Consider the following 18,185-nt stretch of genomic DNA (forward strand, 5'->3'; position numbering starts at 1 on the left):
GAGCAAGCTGAGCCAGAGGCAGATGATCTAGAGGAAGCTGGTCCCTCTGATCCACAGCTTCAGAAGAAGAGCAGAATAATTGCCTCACATCCTAAAGAGTTGATTCTGGGGAACAAAGATGAACCAGTCAGAACCAGATCTGCATTCAGACCCTCTGAAGAGACTCTACTAAGTCTGAAAGGATTGGTGTCTCTGATTGAACCAAAGTCTGTTGATGAGGCTCTTCAAGACAAGGACTGGATTCTGGCTATGCAAGAAGAGCTGAATCAATTCTCCAAGAATGATGTCTGGAATCTTGTCCAGAAACCCAAAGATGTTCACATCATTGGAACCAAATGGGTCTACAGAAACAAGCTCAATGAGAAAGGAGAAGTAGTCAGAAACAAAGCAAGGCTAGTTGCTCAAGGCTACAATCAGCAAGAAGGGATAGATTATACTGAAACGTTTGCTCCAGTAGCAAGATTGAAAGCTATCAGACTGCTAATCTCATTCTCAGTAAATCACAACATAATTCTTCATCAGATGGATGTTAAAAGTGCTTTTCTGAATGGATATATCTCAGAAGAAGTATATGTGCACCAACCTCCTGGTTTTGAAGATGAGAAGAACCCTGACCATGTCTTCAAGTTAAAGAAATCTCTCTATGGTCTGAAGCAAGCTCCCAGAGCATGGTATGAGAGACTAAACTCATTCCTTCTGGAAAATAAGTTTGTAAGGGGTAAAGTAGATACAACTCTCTTTTGCAAAACTTACAAAGATGATATCTTAATTGTGCAAATTTATGTTAATGATATTATATTTGGATCTGCTAATCCATCTCTTTGTAAGGAATTTTCTGAGATGATGCGGGCTGAATTTGAAATGAGTATGATGGGAGAACTTAAGTATTTTCTGGGAATACAAGTTGATCAAAAACCAGAAGCAACTTACATCCATCAAAGCAAGTACACAAAGGAACTTCTAAAGAAGTTCAATATGACATAATCTACAACTGCTAAGACTCCAATGCATCCTACAAGCATCCTGGAGAAAGAAGATGCGAGTAGCAAAGTGTGCCAGAAGCTCTATCGTGGTATGATAGGTTCACTTCTATACTTAACTGCATCTAGACCAGATATTTTGTTCAGTGTACACTTATGTGCTCGATTCCAATCAGATCCGAAAGAAACTCACTTAACTATTGTTAAGAGAATTCTCAGATATCTGAAAGGTACCATCAACCTTGGCTTGGTGTATAAGAAAACATCAGAGTATAAGCTTTCAAGTTACTGTGATGCTGATTATGTTGGAGATAGGACTGAAAGGAAAAGTACTTCTGGAAGTTGTCAATTTCTGGGAAGTAATTTAGTCTCATGAGCAAGCAAGAGGCAATCTACAATTGCACTATCCACTGCAGAGGCAGAATATATTTCAGCAGCTATTTGCAGCACTCAAATGCTCTGGATTAAACATCAGCTAGAGGATTATCAAATCCTTGAGAGCAATATTCCAATTTACTGCGACAATACTGCTGTTATCTCACTCAGTAAAAATTCAATCTTACATTCAAGGGCAAAGCACATTGAGGTAAAGTATCATTTTATTAGAGATTATGTTCAGAAGGGCGTACTTCTTCTGAAGTTTGTTGATACTGATTATCAAATGGGCAGATATCTTTACAAAGCCCTTAGCAGAGGATAGATTTAATTTCATACTGAAAAATCTGAATATGGACTTTTGTCCAGTATGAGGATGGATCATAACCTCTGACTATGATGCTTCTTTATCAGAAGATGTCTAGTTCAGAAGGTAACTTTATCAGATGCTGAGTACCCATTGGTGCTTACTCTGAGACAAGATAGCAAACGTGTGTCAGTCTTTTCTGATGCCTCGTTCCTTGTGCCCCTCCGGACAATCTGTTGTAATGAGTGTAGATGTGCTTATTCTCCACCGTGTGTTTTGTGTATTAATTGTTCATAATCATGTCTTTAATTTCTAACCGTTGATTTTACCTTTGCTTTACAACCACCAACGGTTACTTTCAAAACCACTACGCACACACGTTCTCCACCACTCTCTATTTTCGCGTCTCTCTCTCTCTCTCTTATTTGCAAAAACCTAAAACTCCCTTTTTCATTCTCTCTTCTCTCTTTCGTTCATCCCTCTTTCTACCCAAACCTTCATCACCATGGATAGATCAGAAAGGGTTGATTCTGCTGATGGAAGAGTGTTTCCAAATTTGGTAGTGGGTCTTCCAACCGGTCAAGTTGGTCCTGCTCCTCCTTCAAGATCCACTGAGTCTACTCAAGCTGTGAATCAAGAAACTAGGAATGTTATTCCAATTGCTCAGAGAGGTTGTGCAGTTACCTGCAATTCTCCTCCAGAAGAACTTCAAGTTCTTTCTGAGATGCGTTTTGACCTCAACAACATTGCAGCAAATGGGTTTGATCTTCGTCCTGCGGTGCAAGCTCAAGGCTAGGAAGGGTACTTCTCTAGACTTACCGGTCCAGTCTACTACAAATTGGTGAAGGAATTCTGGAAACATGTTGATTGTGATGATCTTCAAGTGGTCTCCTACGTGCTGGGCAAAAAGATCATCAACACTGAGAGATCTATTACAAGCGAACCCAAGACAAAGGGAACCAAAGACAAAATCAACAAGGTGTTGTACTCTACCTGGAAACCAGGTAAAGGTGATTGTAAGACAAAGGATCTTCATCCTGATATGAGAATTTGGCACAAGATTATACTGAAGTGTTTCAATCCCAGACCAAAGGGAAGTTCTCCAGACTATATCAACTTCAATCAGAAGGTGATGTTGTACTTCATTAAGGCGCACAAGAAAATCTGTCTTCCTTATTTCTTGTTCACCTATCTCAAGGACTGCATCAGAAAGTCGAGAACAACTGCAGCCTCAACCAAGCCTTCAATCAAGTACATTCCTTTTGGAAGGCTACTATCTGATATCTTCATTGAGAGCAAGTTGATAGAAGCTCTTACCAAAGCAGGATGCTCTGAAGATCTCTCAACTACTGTTGGAGATGCCTTCGCTCCTACATCAATGAAGAAGATGGGTCTGATAGATATGAAAGTTGAAGCTGAATCTGCTGCCACAATTGATGAAGTCAGGAAAAGAAGAGTCCCTCTCACAGACTACCCCCTCTGGTCAAAGGCTGATGATCCAGAGGCAATCATGTTCTATCTTGATGATCTAAATAGGCAAGGCTTTGAAATTGATGTGGATGAATTCTTCAGAGTTCTGCCAGAAGCTCCTGATTTTGAATCACCGAAGAAGAAGAAGACCAAGAGGAAACAAGAGGATACTGCTGAAACAAAGGATGACTCTGATGGTGATGATGATGAGCAACCACCTCAGAAGAAGAAAAAGAAGGTCAGAATTGCTACAAAGGTTATTCATCTGGATCCTACTCGAGCAGCAATTACTTCCAGAGTTACCAGATCTTCAGTTAGGAATTCAAGTAAGTTCATTGTTCTTACTGATGAAGATGAATCTGATGCTATTGATGCTATGTCTAACCCCACTCCAACCTTAGCTTTACCTTCTCCTATTCCTGAATCCACACCAGTTGTCCAAACAACCACTCACATCTCACCACCTAGGCCTTCATTCTTTCAACCTTCCATTGAGGAAGAACCCCTCTGGAAAATGCTTCAAAATCCCAAACCCTCTGAACCAACATCACCCATTATGCTTCCATATAATCCACCAACCTCTGAAACACAAGCTTTTGAAACACAAACCTCTGAAAAGCCAGACTCTGAACCAAAATCACCTGATCACTCTAATCAAGAAAATCTCTCTCCCGCTCCATCTGTTTCTTTCCCTACCAATACTCAAATTTCCTCACCATCCAACAAATCTGAGTCTAATCGCCAATTCATTCAAATTGCAAGTGAAAGGATCTCAGAGATCCTTGAGCATTTCATCCAAGTTCCTAGTCCAAACCGCTATCCTGGACCTAGACCTGAACCTCTAGTTGCTCCTGATTTTCCAATCAATGCGGTCCCTCTGAACTCCGCACCACCTCCTCCTCCCTCTCCTCCTTCTTCTCCTCCTCCTCATAAGGAAAAGGATCACTCCAAAGTGTCCCTTTCAAATCTCTCTTCAGTCAAGTCTGCTGATTTTGAGTTTCCAAACGTTGACACTGGCACTTCAAACCAAAACCCTGAGACCAATACCACTGCTCCTAAGACTCTGGATATTGGCTCTCCTCAAGGTACCTCTGAAGCCACCAGCAGTAATCATCCTCCCTCACCTGAAACCAATATGTCCATCATACCATACACTTACCCTAAACCAGACACTCTGCTTTATTGCCTACACCTATTTCATGATCAAGTATCAACACGCATTCGCAACCTGTATGGTCAGACTTACCACAGTGAGAAACCCAACTTGGTTGCTGAAGACTGGAGTCGTCTGTGCAATTGGATGCACAACCAGATTGACGAGATGATGTTACTCTACAATGAAGAAAGAGAGGCTAGAATTAATGCTGCTAGACAGAGATTTGAAGCCAGAACCAGGAGAAGACAAGCTCTACATGAAAGACGCTTAAGGGAAAAGCTCTACACTAAAATAGAGAAAACAAGAAAGAAGAAAGAGGAAGCAGAAGTTGCTGCAAGGCTTGAAGCAGCTCTACGTGAGTCTGCAAGGCTTGATGCTCTAGAACAAGCTGCCAGACTAGAAGCTGAGGTTGCTGCCCTTAAAGCTCAAGTGCTCACTCCTATTCCAGTTACAAACATTGCCTGATCCTCTGCACAAGCTCCTCACTCTGATCAAGCTGCTCCGTCTGCTCCAGTTCAGTCAGACTCCAGACTTGATTCTCAAGAAGCTCTTCTCCAGAGTCTTCAAGAGATGTGCACAGAAATTCTGAAGAGGACAGCTAAACCTTAGTTTAGGATCTATTTTTCCTTCTGATTTTCTTATTATGTTATTATAGTTTCTTTTCTTTTTAACTCTGTTCCTTTTATCAGACTATTTTCTCTTCTTTGTTATGTGCTTGCATAATTACTTGTTCGCTGTTACTTAGTTTTACACATATGCATAAATTAACAAACAAGCTTCTTTTATTAAAAATCAGTCATACAACTGCATTCATACATTTAAAAAGGAGGATTTTTCCTCAAAGATCTACACTGCCTACACATCGCTGCTTTCTCAAGCTCCAGACCATGCTGCCTATACTCTAATTGGACCAGGCTCTGGCGCACTTCCTGCCTCTCAGGACCCTCCGCCATAATCTCCAGTGCAGTCTCCACCGCTTCTCTCTTAGCAGCGTTATCCAGCTCCCGCTGGAAAAGATCTTGAAGCTCCTCAACAAACGCGAGGAAACCTCTAAGGATGTTGTCCATTTCTGGATTTAGGCCCATGCCTAATAGTCGGTTTGTCAGACTATAGACACTCGGATCCTCTGGATGCCGCACATTGATGAAGAAATCTTCGTCAAAGGCCTTCTTCCTTAGTTCTTCGATGACTGCTATGTAGGATGCCATTGCAATGTTGATTTCAGAAGCAGATGATGTGTGAAGACTGTTATGCTTTAACCGCTATTTATAAGCTCAGTTCAGTCTCCATAAGTTAATGCTGAAGCAGTTTCTCGAGGTTTACTCATTGGAAACCGATGCTTACTTTTAACTCCTTGGCCGGTGGTAAACGTTCCACTTTCTCATTTAATTTTCTGCATATGCATTAATTAACTATTTTCTTTAATCTCTTTATTTTTCTTTTCTCCATCTTGTTAACTTAGACTTTCTCTAAGGGGGAATACCTTGTACTTCAAGCTAAGTTTTTCACACCCCATTCTTTTTGCTTATGACAAAAAGGGGGAGTACAACCCAATTTTTGATGTGTAAGCTGTGTTAGTGTGATTTCTTTTTCTTTTGGAGAATTCAAGAGTTCCACCTTTATGACCATAGATTTGTCATTGGGCACATACAAGGAATACATTTTCACTTCTTCTGAAGTGATCGCATGCTCAATCAGCTAACTCTGTTACCTTTACCTTGCTCATGACTCTGAATATTTATGCGCTAAGATATTCACATATTATCTATGTCATAAATCCTCACACTGATCTCTTTTCATTTAGCTCAGAATCTAGATATTACTAATGCTTTCATTAAGTCTTAGATTCAGGGGGAGCTAAGCTCAGAATCAAGCTGTGACTTGGATTCAAAATGAGCAATATAAACTATTCATCTCAGGATAAATTTATCACTACTCTCTAAACTCTGAGTGAATTCAGTTTATTGTTAAAGAATTGTTCATCAAAATACTTGGTTTTGTCATCGTCAAAAAGGGAGAGATTGTAAGATCAAGATTTGATCATGTAGTACAACTCTATGTTTTGATGATTACATGTTAACTATTGTGTATGAACAATTATGGTACTCTAACGTTGTTTTTTGAGTGTTTATGTGACAGGCTCTAACTCTGGTCAATACTCACACTTATCAAAAGCACTATGCCCAAAGAGTTACCTATGCAACGCTTTCGCACTCACTATGTTCTTTTGAACAGTAGTATATGCTTCAGAAGATCTGAAGTTTTACAAGCTCTGATATGGATTCAGATCACTTGAAGTTCTGAAGACCAGAAGTTCTGAAGATCCAGAAGCTCTGAAGGTCCAGAGGCTCTGAAGGATCAGAAGTTCTGAAGGTCCAGAAGCTGAGAAGTGAAGACTCTGAAGTCCAAGAGTAAGCTGGCTCTGAAGACCAAGTACTTTCTACTCTGAGGTCCAGAAGCAGAAGTTACGAAGGTCAGAGGATCCAAGCTTCCCTCTGACTCTGATCACCAAGCTTCACAAGTTCCAACATGAAGCATCGCTCTGATAAGAAGTCAACTAGGATAAAGGTCACGTCTCTGTCCAAGTACAAAAGCAATTGTACTATCCTGACGACCTTACCTAAGATATTCAGCCACAACAGAATCTGGAAGTTACAGATTTTCCCTCCAACGGTAGCAATCCATGCAACGGATACAACCCTAATCCTTGGAGTATATAAAGAGGCTGAAGATGAAAGATGCCGCCTAAGAAACTTTGTTCAAGCTCAAGAAATATTTTTATTCTCTTAGCAATATTTCTTCAAACCGATCTTATTGTGTTTACCTTTGCTTTCTGAGAAGCATTTCATTGTAAACCCAAACATTCAAACAGTTAGTTTGTTTTTCCTTAAGGGACCAAGGTTGGTCAGATCCTTGAGAAGACTAAGAGAGTGAATCTTAGTGTTTACTAGTTCATTGTATTGTTAGTCACTGAGCAGGTTGCTAGTGCAGTTGTAACAAACTCTGAATAGTGGATTTCCTTCATTCTAAGAAGGAAGAAATCACCTTAACGGGTGCACTGGATTAGCTTGAGGGATTTATCAAGTGAACCAGGATAAAATCCTTGTGTGCTTTCCTCAACTCTTATCTTAGCACTTTGCATTCTATGTTTGAGAGATTTGTTAAAATCTCAAGTGGGAAAAGTTTTATTTGATAACGCTATTCAAACCCCCCCTTTCTATCATTTTTCATACCTTCCGATGTGTGGAATGATAGTTGGTTCCCGATGGGCTCATCCATCATTTATAGATAGGACCTTGTGGATACGTTGGGGATCTCTCGTGTGGCTGACTTGCTAGAACATCCTACTAGCGACTAAAACAGGTCCCTCATGAAGGATGTGTTTTGCTCGGGTACTATGGCTTTGATCTTGGCTATTCCTATATCGCTGAACCGTGGAAATGATGTGCTCTTATGGGCGGAGACCGCAAGTGGGGTGTACTCTTCGAAGTCTGGCTACTATTTCATTTGTAATTTTTCTACACCTCTAGAGGCTTCTTCTTTAGTTGCTCCATCGATGTCCACAGCTTTATGGAAGAACTTTTGGGTGAGTATGGCCATTCTGAGGTGTAAGAAAGTTTTGTGGCATGTTGTCTCCCATTTACACCCGATTCGGGATAACCCTCGTTGTCAACATGTTGATGTTTATCCCACCTGCATTGTGTGTGGAATGAAAGTTGAAACATAGGATCATTTGTTACTTTTGTGCCCCGTTCACTTTTGTTAAGGAGCACTTTTGAGGGGTCATGGAAAAGGCTGATCCCATCTTTTTGGCCACAGTCCATAACATAATTTATGCAACTTGGGAGGTGCGTAATGGTGAAATCTTCAGTTGCAGACCTCTCAAGTGCGGCCAGGTCCTTCACCACGTTGTAGCACTGCACTTTGCCCCTCCAATGAGTGCTCTAGCCTGACGAATTGCGAGCTTGCTGCACTTGTCTTGGTAGAGGCCGGAAGGAGATGTTTTCAAGATCAATATAGATGTCCCTGCACACGATGGGAATGTAGCGGGCTTGAGGATGTATGCTAGGAATCATGGCGGTGAGATTATGGTTGCAAGAACTTTCTTCCCTGTCCCTGTCCTTTCTCCGGTATTGGCTGAGGCTTTCAGCCTCCGTTGGGCTATGGATTTGGTGTGTGGTCTTGGTTTTTGTTTAGTATACTTCGAGACATACTGCCTTTAGCTTTTCCAGTGGAGGCTCTTCTTACTTAGTTTCTATTATTAATGATCATCTATCATTAGTTTCTTGTTTTGATAGAGTCTGTATGTCTTTTATTCATCATACTGGGAACTCGGTTGCAAAAGTTTTGGCCCAAAATGCCTCTACTTATGGCAGTATGGTCTGGTTAGAGGGGGCTCCGATTGAGATCCTTTCGCTTGTTAGCAATGATGTCATGATTTATACGTCGTCTTATTCTTCTTGATTAAGTGGTACATGATTGATTTCCCTTAAGCAAGTCGGGTTCAAGTCTTGTGGATGAAAAAAACCCCACTGGGAGAGTTAGCCCCACCATGATGTGGATGTTCCCCTCTGGAAAATGATTGCCTCCGTAAGAGGACACTTGTCTTACACAAAAAAATAAAAAATAAAAAAATGGTTAGTGTTATGAATATTTGGATGATCATCATGGGTCAGACCCTTCTGTATACTTGTTATGGACTCTTCTCCTAAAATTATAAATTCAAGGGAGACTGCACCTAGCAGGGTATCTCGATCAGACTATTATCTCTACCTCTCATACCTCCCTTTTCCTCTCTTTATTTACTTGTTTACTCTTTATTTATAACACGTTATCAGCACGATAATCTCTCCATAATTCATAATTCCTAAGTGAAAGAGTAAGTACCACAATGCAAATGGTTCATGGTCAAGAACTTAATATTTCTCATCTAAGAACTTGTGGATGTGCGGTATATGTTCCTATTTCTCCACCACAACGCACAAAGATGTGTCTTCAAAGAAGATTAGGGATATTGTTGGATATGAATCTTCTTCAATTATAAAATATCTCAAACCATTAACAGGAGATCTATTTACTGCTCGATTTGTTGATTGTCATTTTGACGAATTAGAGTTCCCGATATTAAGGGAGAGAATAAGTAGTTGGGAAATGAAATTAGTTGGAATGAATTATCACTATCTCATTTTGATCCTCAAATAAAACAATGTGAACTAGAAGTTCAAAAGATAATTCATTTGCAAAGATTAGCTAACCAATTGCCAAACGCATTCGCTGATCCAAAGAGAGTTACTAAGTCATATGTACCAGCTGCTAATGCTCCATTAAAGATTGATATCCCTGTCGGACAATCTAGTGTTGCAGATAAATCTATCACACGCCTGAAGCGTGGCAGGCCTGCAGGTTCCAAAGATAAAAATCATCGGAAAAGAAAAGGAGCTAAGAACCAAGATGGCATAAACGAGGATATGATGACCTTATAAGAGTAGCTAGACATAATTAAAAATACAGTTTCTGAAGTAACTTAGATACCTTAAATTATTAAAAATGACGAGGTCTCAATTAATTATGTCTTGAATAAAGTAAGATAAGATTGAAGCAAAGGTTAACGTTGATGACATTTTTGCACATAGCACTAGATGTGATAAACGATAATGAGGATCATGAACCAAAATCTATTAATGAATGCAAACAAAGAAGAAATGATTGATAAAAATTGAAAGACGCAACCGAGGCTGAGTTAAAATCGCTTGAGAAGCGTAAAGTTTTTGGCCATGTAGCCCGTACACCTAAGGGTGTTAACCCAGTTGGATATAAATGAGTTTTTGCACGAAAAAGAAATGAAAATGGTGAGGTTGTTCGATATAAGGCCAAACTTGTTTCCTAAGGTTTATCACAAAGGCCTGAGATTGATTTTGAAGAAACATACTCACCTGTGGTGGATGCAACTACTTTTTGATACTTAATTAGTCTAGCAGTACGTGAAAAACTCGATTTGAGCTTAATGGATGTTGTTACAGCTTATTTGTATGGATCAGTTGATACTGAATCTATATAAAACTCCTTGAAGGATTTAAGTTCCCTGAAGTACACATTTCTAACCCTCGGCGTGATTATTCGATTAAGTTGAATAAATCAATCTATGTTATAAAGCAATATGAGCGTATGTTGTATAATCGCCTTAGTGATTATTTGGTGATAGAGGTAAAAATGATCCAATTTGCTCTTGCATATTCTTGAAAAGGTCTGGGCATGAGTTCGCCATAATAGTTGTTTATGTCGATGACTTGAACATTATTGGAACTCGAGAAAAGCGTCCAAAAGATGTTGATTGCCTAAAGAAAGAATTTGAGATGAAAGACATGGGAAGAACTAAATTTTGTCTAGGATTACAAATTGAGTATCTAAATGATGGAGTATTTATGTATCAAGAGACTTATGTTGCAAAGGTAGTAAAAAGATTCTACATAGACAAATCACATCCGTTGTGTACTCCAATGGTTGTAAGATAAATGTAAATAAATATCCTTTTAGACCTTGAGAAAAGGATGAAGAATTACTTGGTCTTGAAGTACCATACCTTAGTGCTATCAGAGCATTAATGTATCTTGCTAGCCATACTCGATGTGATATATCATTTGTTGTTTACTTATTAGCAAGATATAGTTCTTCACCTACACGAAGACATTGAAATGGAATAAAACAAGTCTTTCGTTATCTTAAAGGCACAATGGATATGAGTTTATTTTTCCCCTATATGTCCAAGCTTGACCTAATTGGCTATGCAGATGCTAGATATTTGTCTTACCCACATAATGAGAGATCTCAAACAGGTTACTTGTTTACGTGTGGAGGAACAGTCATTTCATGGAGATCTAGGAAACAAACTATAACAACCACCTCAGCTAACCATACATAAATATTAGCATTACATGAGGCAAGTCAGGAATGTGTTTGGCTAAGATCCGTGATTCAATGCGTACTTGATACTTGTGGTTTATCATATGGAAAGATGTCGCCAACAACTATATATGAAGATAATATTGCACGCATTGCTCAAACAAAAGAAGGATACATCAAGGGAGATAAGACAAAACACATATCACCGAAGCTCTTCTTCACTCTTGATTTACAAAAGAATGGTGACATAGACAACAAATCCGTTCGAGTGATAATTTGACACTTATTTAAGAAGGTTCTTCCAACCACAACTTTTGAAAAGCTTGTGCGGAATATGGGTGTTCGTGAGCTTAAAAATCTCAATTCAAATGCATTGTACTCTTTTTTCCTTAACCATATTTTTTTTCCCATTGAGTTTTTCCTGGTAGGGTTTTTAATGAGGCAATTTACAAAGACGAAGTATAGAATGTTGTACTCTTTTTCCTTTACTAGTTTTTATCCAATTGAGTTTTTTATAGTAAGGTTTTTATGAGGTAAATTCTTAAGAGATGATCATCCAATGAAGAGTATTATGAATATTTAGATGTCCATCTAAGTTAGGAGGTCATGGGCCCGACCCACATATATATACATGTTCAACACCCTTAACCTAATCCTATAAATACAAGAAGACTGCATCTAGCAGATCATTTCATCACTTTATTTCTCTATCTCTTTCTTCTCTCTGTATTTACTTGTTCACTCTTTATTCATAAGAGTTCAGTCCCATTTGAAAATGCTGTAGGCACACACAGAGTCCAACTTCAACCTCGTAGCTTCAGTCCTTCACTTTCTCCTCAGCCATGGTTGATGATAGGGTGGATACAATTGGCCGATTAGCACAGTGGAAAGTCGACAACCTAGGACCTTCTTCCTGCAAAAAATCTGAACCGTTCAAGGTCGGACTCTGGAACTGGTACGTATCCCATTTTGAAGAATGTTATTTGAATGAGCTCGAAATCTTCAATTTGGTACCTTTTCCCTCTTTGATTCGCAGGTGCTTTTTGATAATAAGGAATCATCACCTCTTCATACATCTCTATCCAGAACCTTCTAGGGCTTCTAAGGAAAACCCACCTCATGCTCGAATTGTTCTTCGAATTTCCAATGCTGGGGTTGGTTCATCCCGCAAGTTTCACATTTCTCCTGGTATGATCTCCAATACCTGATAGATACCCTTCTTCTGTTTTGATCTTGTATTTTGTTTTTACTTTTTGAATTCACTTTTTATGTGGCTGATATTGGATGTATGCTCATTTTATTTGTAGAAATGGGGCAAAGGCATAAGCTTTTTTTGAAGCACAATTGAAAAGGTTTTGTTTTTTTTAATTGGGTGTGTTTTGGGTTTTAGGATTGGTTTGGTCAATGGTTATCTTTCTCATGGAGATGATTCTGGCTATTGAGGGTCTGGGTTTCTAACTGTGAAATTTCTTTTTTCACATTTGTGCCTACTGCCTACATGTAAACTGACAAGAATTTTAGGTCAACCCTCCTGCCCTGCCCCCCATGAATTCAAGTTTGCAACTAAAGATTGTAAATAAAGAAGTTTGGCATTGCGATTACTTATAGCAGTTTGAAGGTTTATTATGATGTGCTGACACAGATTGTGCATTCGTTTCTGTTTGCTTGTAATGCCACAGTTCAGGAAAAGCTGATTAAGACTGAAGATGACTTTGTTTGGACGGTTGATACTGCTCCCGTTGGCCGCTTCATTATTGATGTTGAGTTTCTAGACCTGAAGATATGCACTATGAAAGTGAGTTCTTTTATTTTTTTATACGATATTGATGTTGGTGGGTTTGGTGCATACTAGGGGGACAACAAAAACAAAATAACACACTACAAGTGGTTGAGTTATTTGGATAACTTTTGCCGATGTTAGCTGTTTGATGACCAATTTGCAAGACTAACAATTTTGTGTTGTCTTCCAATTGATATGCATCAACATTTATCGGAATATATTTTGTGTTGTGCATTGTTTGTTTTGCCTGCAATAGAGATGGGAAAAAGATAGGCAAGGGTCATAACTCATAAGTCTTTTTCTCTTTTTGTGCTCTGGAGAACATATTGTCCCATAGGTTTAGTGAGTAACAAAGTTTTAGAGTTTTGTGCTAGGCCTCGAACTGTGTTTTGTCCAATACTTAGGCTTTGTTTGAGAGCTTTTAGGGAAGGGGGAAGGGAGGGTAAGCGCTCACTTTGTTTGGAAGTTCAAAATTCCCCAAAACCTCCCATTTGGGGGAACTCAACGAAAATATGAAGGAGAATCTTGGACTTGGAGGGTTTTCATAAATTCCTCAAACAAGGGAAGAGCTTCTCATAAGCCTCCTCTTCCCCTTCCCCCCTACAAACTCACAAGCATAGCCTTAGACTATTTTAATAATCAAACAACATATATTTTTTTTTCGTGTTGTTGTGTCCTTTATATTTAGCAAATCAGATGGACCTTTAGGGTGTGTTTGCGAGTTAAGTTTTGGAGGGGAGAGAAGGGAAGGGAGAGGCTTCCAAGAAGCCCTCCCCTTGTTTGTGAGTTCTTAAGAAGGGCTTATCCTCGCCTTTCAAAAAAAAAAAAGGGCTTATCCTCCTCCCCCTCCCTTATCCTCCCTCCCATTCCCCTTGGGGGTTTTAGACTCCCAAACAGAGAAGGTAAGGGTTTATCCTCCTTGGGGGTTTTATACTCCCAAACAGAGAAGGGCTTATCCTCCTCCCCCTCCCTTACCCTCCCTCCCATTCCCCTCAAAGTCTTCCCCTCCCCTCCCCTCCCCTATAAACTCAGAAATGCACCCTTAATGGTTAAATTAAATATTGTCTTGAGATATATAATGCTTTCCTAGTACACATCTAACTGTTTAGCCAAGATGCATATGATGTGAACATTATAGTGATTATTCTGGAAGATGATCTTTTGTTTAGCAACCCATGTAGTGGTTTGAGTTACTTTGTTAGCATATTATGTTCCCCATAAGCTGAATTAGCTGCAACCTCTGATCTAGATTGAGATTTTTGCTGTTTAACCTTTGGTTTTTTTTTTCTTTTAAACTCAGGGTGAAGAAGCTAGTTCTATATGGCCATCTGATGGAAATTTGCTATCCGTTGCAGCTCAAAGTAGTTCTCTTCATTGCCTCGCTCACATGTTTGATGAGGCCATACACGCTGACCTAACCATTATCACGGCTGACGGTACATTTAGAGCTCACAAGGCAGTTCGGTCGGCAAGTTCTCCTGTGTTCCAAAGCATGTTTCATCACGACCTGAAGGAAAAAGAGTCATCTACAATCCATATAGAAGACATGTCACTCGAATCCTGCAAGGCTCTAATCAGCTACTTTTACGGAACAATTAAACAAGAAGATTTTTGGAAACACCGGCTTCCATTGCTCGCAGCAGCTAATAAATATGACATTGGAGGTTTGAAAGGTTGCTGTGAGGAAAGCCTTCTTGAAGATCTTAACTCAGGAAATGTTCTTCAGATGCTAAGTGAGGCTTGGTTTTATCAATTACATAAGTTAAAGAAAGAGTGTATGGTGTTCTTGTTTGAATTTGGTAAAATATATGATGTTAGTGGTGATGAAATGAATACCTTCTTCCAGCATGCAGATAAGGAGTTAATCGTGGAGATGTTTCAGGAGATGCTTACAATTCCGAACCCGGTGTAAGTTAATATTGAAATATTCCTAGCCCCCTGCATTGTGCATAATAGTTCATGATACTTAACTTTCCTTTATCTTCAACAACCTGGTAGTGGTTAAAATGGCACATTAATTGGTATATTATTTAGGAGTTCATGTGCAGGACTATTGACATTTCTAATTGACATTTCCTTATATATATTTTTTCAATTATATATAAATAGAAAAAACAGAGAAGGTTTTTTTTTTTTCCAAAAAAATCACAAGGTAATCCCTTGTTTATTGTTTAAAACTGGATATAAGGCATCAAATGCAGTATTATTTGAATTACACTGCAATATTGACAATTCAAATATTGGGTATGGGTATATTTCCTTCTCTCATCTTATGTCACGTTAACAAGAAATTGGTTCAAGTAACATGCAATTAAATTAAAAAAAATGAAATAATTGTATGTGTGTATTTTATGGGGAGCGTCATGAAGACACCCAGAAGAGACTTCAGTTTTTTTCACCTAATAAACAGCAATGATGTTTCATTCACACCTAAAACACACTTAGATCCAGAGAAAGATAGGAAGATAAGAGAGAAAAATAAAAGTTATAATCGGAAAACAAGATAAATATAAGAAGATAAAGTTTGTGGAAATGAGATGGAAGAAAAATTAAGGTATGAATTAATCAAAACCTTATAATAAACTGACATCATCGGCTTGTTGACCTGACAAAAGTAGCCCAGTTTAACTCAATCCTTTCACTCTTTATCAAACCTTGGTCTAGCACTTCACTTTGTGTAGCTTGCAACAATGCTTGTAGATAGTCAAGATTTTGACACATTAGTTCAAAAAGATATGAATATGACTGTTTTTATTTGCCATGAAAAGTTTAATGGTGGGATAAAAACGATATATCATTTAGAGACATAAGATCTTGATTTGTAAGACACAATCTAGGTTGGGTTAAGACACGATATGATTGTATTTTTCAGCTTTCAACTCATTGGGAAGAATCTTTCAAGAATTGAATTAAATTAATGTCAAGTATCAACTCAATCTTATAACTTATAAGTGAGATAAATAAAGGTACAGTATACTCTTATCATGTATAATTAATTCAAGTCAATAACTCAAAATGAACTTGTTTATAAAATTATCAACAACGGATACACTCTTAATTGAATTAAGAGTCAAGATACTTTGATAATTCACTGCTTTTTCAAAAATTTCTTTGCTGTTAGCAACTTAGCATAGGTTGCGTAGCCATTTGTATTATTAATATAGTTCATCCACGAGGAGATCTACTGTGTATTTTTTATTTTTTTTAGTTCATCTTCCTGTATCCATGCTGATTTTCTTTGACTTTCTTTCTCAAGATTTATTTACTTATAAAAATGAATTGAAAAACATGAACTAATTAATACTATTGCATCACTACTTAGATTTCAAAAATAAAATATAAAAACATATTCATTTTAAAAAAGTACAGGTTTTGTTGCTATATACGATGTGGTTTAATGATAATGCCATGTTACCCTACTTGAATAATTGTAATTGTAAATACTACATATTAACTATATTGATGGGCAGAGATGAAACTTCAATTCACATAGGAAGAGGAAATCAGTATGGATGGAAGATGATTGTTGGAGCTAACTTGAGTTGGCAAAGCTGGTGATATGTTTCGGGTTTAACTCTCATCTCTTAATGGGTTAAGGTTTCAAACCTTTTGTATTTAGTAAAATTCCAATTAGCGAGTAACCCTCTTTAGGAAAATCCTCTGACGCTCCTACCCAGGAGTGACGATCTGCATGGTCTCTCCAACATGTCACTGACTCCCTACCTAATAGTTTGGAGACGTTTAATTACTCATCATCGTTCTACCATTTCCAAGTAGCTTATAAGTTATAATTTTATCCAGCCTTATTCCACTATTATATCCTGGATTAAATAATGTTATTGAGGGATGAGGTAATGATATAAAGTGCCTGAAGCCGCCATTGATGGTTGTTACCATTTTGTTCCTTATCTTGTGCTCCATTTCATACCTTATATAGGTACCAACAAATTTTCAATCACACATTGGATGAGGATCGAAGGTTCATCACTCCTTAGTAAAATTAAAATTAGTTTTAATAGATAATGTTTTTATTTTATATTTTGAATAGAGGAAATATGATTGCTTCCATTTTGTTCTTTATCTTTTCCCTTGCAGTTCATGCCTTATAGGCACGAATACATTTTAAAACTAGTCGTGAGTGATAATGTTTTTCTATTTTATTCACTCAATTAATATTTCCTAAGAAAAGCTAACCATTCATATAATAATAAATGGAAAATTGAAATATAATTTTCATTATTCTCTTTCTATTATATTAAGAAATGTTATAATGTTAATGCACCCTCTCAAAAAATTTATTTACTTAGCTAAAATTCTAAAACACTAGTACATAAATCAAATACTTTTGGTTGGAAGGAGGCTCCTTCGGAGGCAATCCTATTCGAGTCGGGAACATCCATGTGGGGCTAACTCTCCCAGCGGAGTTTTTTTCCAGCCATAAGACTCGAACCTGAAACCTTGCTTAAGGGGAATCAAGCATGAACCACTTAAATTAACTACCCGTTGGTACATAAATCAAATACTAATATATGTGTACTTCTTTCTCTTTCATATAGAAAATATAAAAAGGATGTATACAAAAGGTTACTTATCAAGAGTAACTGACATCTTTTTCTGACAATTTATGTTACAACTCACGACAGATGAGCTACAACTAGCTAATTTTTCGTAAATGAATATTTCTTTCGTGCTTATTGCTATGCCAGATTAAGGTCTGATACCTGAAATAATGTGCACCAATAAAAAACATACTTATTGCAATTGAGTTAGTATTTTTGAATTTGTACTAATACTTTCTTTTATAAATTTTAAATGTTAATATTATTATCATGATTTACTAAGTAATTCTCATGTATTTTCCGACCTTCATCTCTTATGCATCACCAAACTTTTGTTTCAAAGCAGTGGCGTCAGAACTGCATAACCCTTCTCTTTGTTTGTCAGCCACGATCTCTAGATGTCGCTATCTGATCTGTCGTCAATAAGTCTCGACGGCTAGAACCCTACCGCTCTTCGTTTATCGACCATGACAATCTACTGAGTCACTGAATGCGGGTATTACACCCAAAGTAATTTATAGGTACCACATAATTCACCTATTTCCTGCATATATTTTATCAGACGGCAATTCTAAATATATGTCATGACATGAAGAAAATGCATGATTTTATGAGAATTGAGAGTGTGACGTGGTATAATGAGGTTAAAAAATGATGG

The 18,185-nt window shown here is 38.0% G+C and overlaps 1 protein-coding gene across 8 annotated transcripts; it reads left to right on the forward strand.

Annotated features, from left to right (window-relative positions):
* Positions 1 to 11,881: 11,881 nt before the first annotated feature.
* LOC130738382 (BTB/POZ domain-containing protein At1g21780) lies at positions 11,882 to 18,139 on the forward strand. 8 transcript variants are annotated; one of them, XR_009019390.1, is made up of 6 exons: positions 11,884 to 12,143; positions 12,225 to 12,376; positions 12,868 to 12,983; positions 14,269 to 14,701; positions 14,815 to 14,876; positions 17,913 to 17,930. XR_009019390.1 is itself a non-coding variant. In XM_057590369.1 (5 exons), the coding sequence occupies exons 1-5, from the start codon at positions 12,031 to 12,033 to the stop codon at positions 17,923 to 17,925; spliced, it is 1,002 nt and encodes a 333-aa protein (XP_057446352.1). In that variant the 5' UTR covers positions 11,882 to 12,030; the 3' UTR covers positions 17,926 to 18,139. The 8 variants fall into 8 exon arrangements, 5 of the variants coding, with proteins under 5 accessions (XP_057446352.1, XP_057446345.1, XP_057446337.1 ...); XR_009019383.1 differs by lacking the exon at positions 17,913 to 17,930 and adding an exon at positions 16,439 to 16,514; XR_009019384.1 differs by lacking the exon at positions 17,913 to 17,930 and adding an exon at positions 16,462 to 16,479.
* Positions 18,140 to 18,185: the final 46 nt, after the last annotated feature.

The sequence above is a fragment of the Lotus japonicus genome, chromosome 1 (genome assembly GCF_012489685.1).
Source record: "Lotus japonicus ecotype B-129 chromosome 1, LjGifu_v1.2".
NCBI lineage: Eukaryota > Viridiplantae > Streptophyta > Magnoliopsida > Fabales > Fabaceae > Lotus > Lotus japonicus.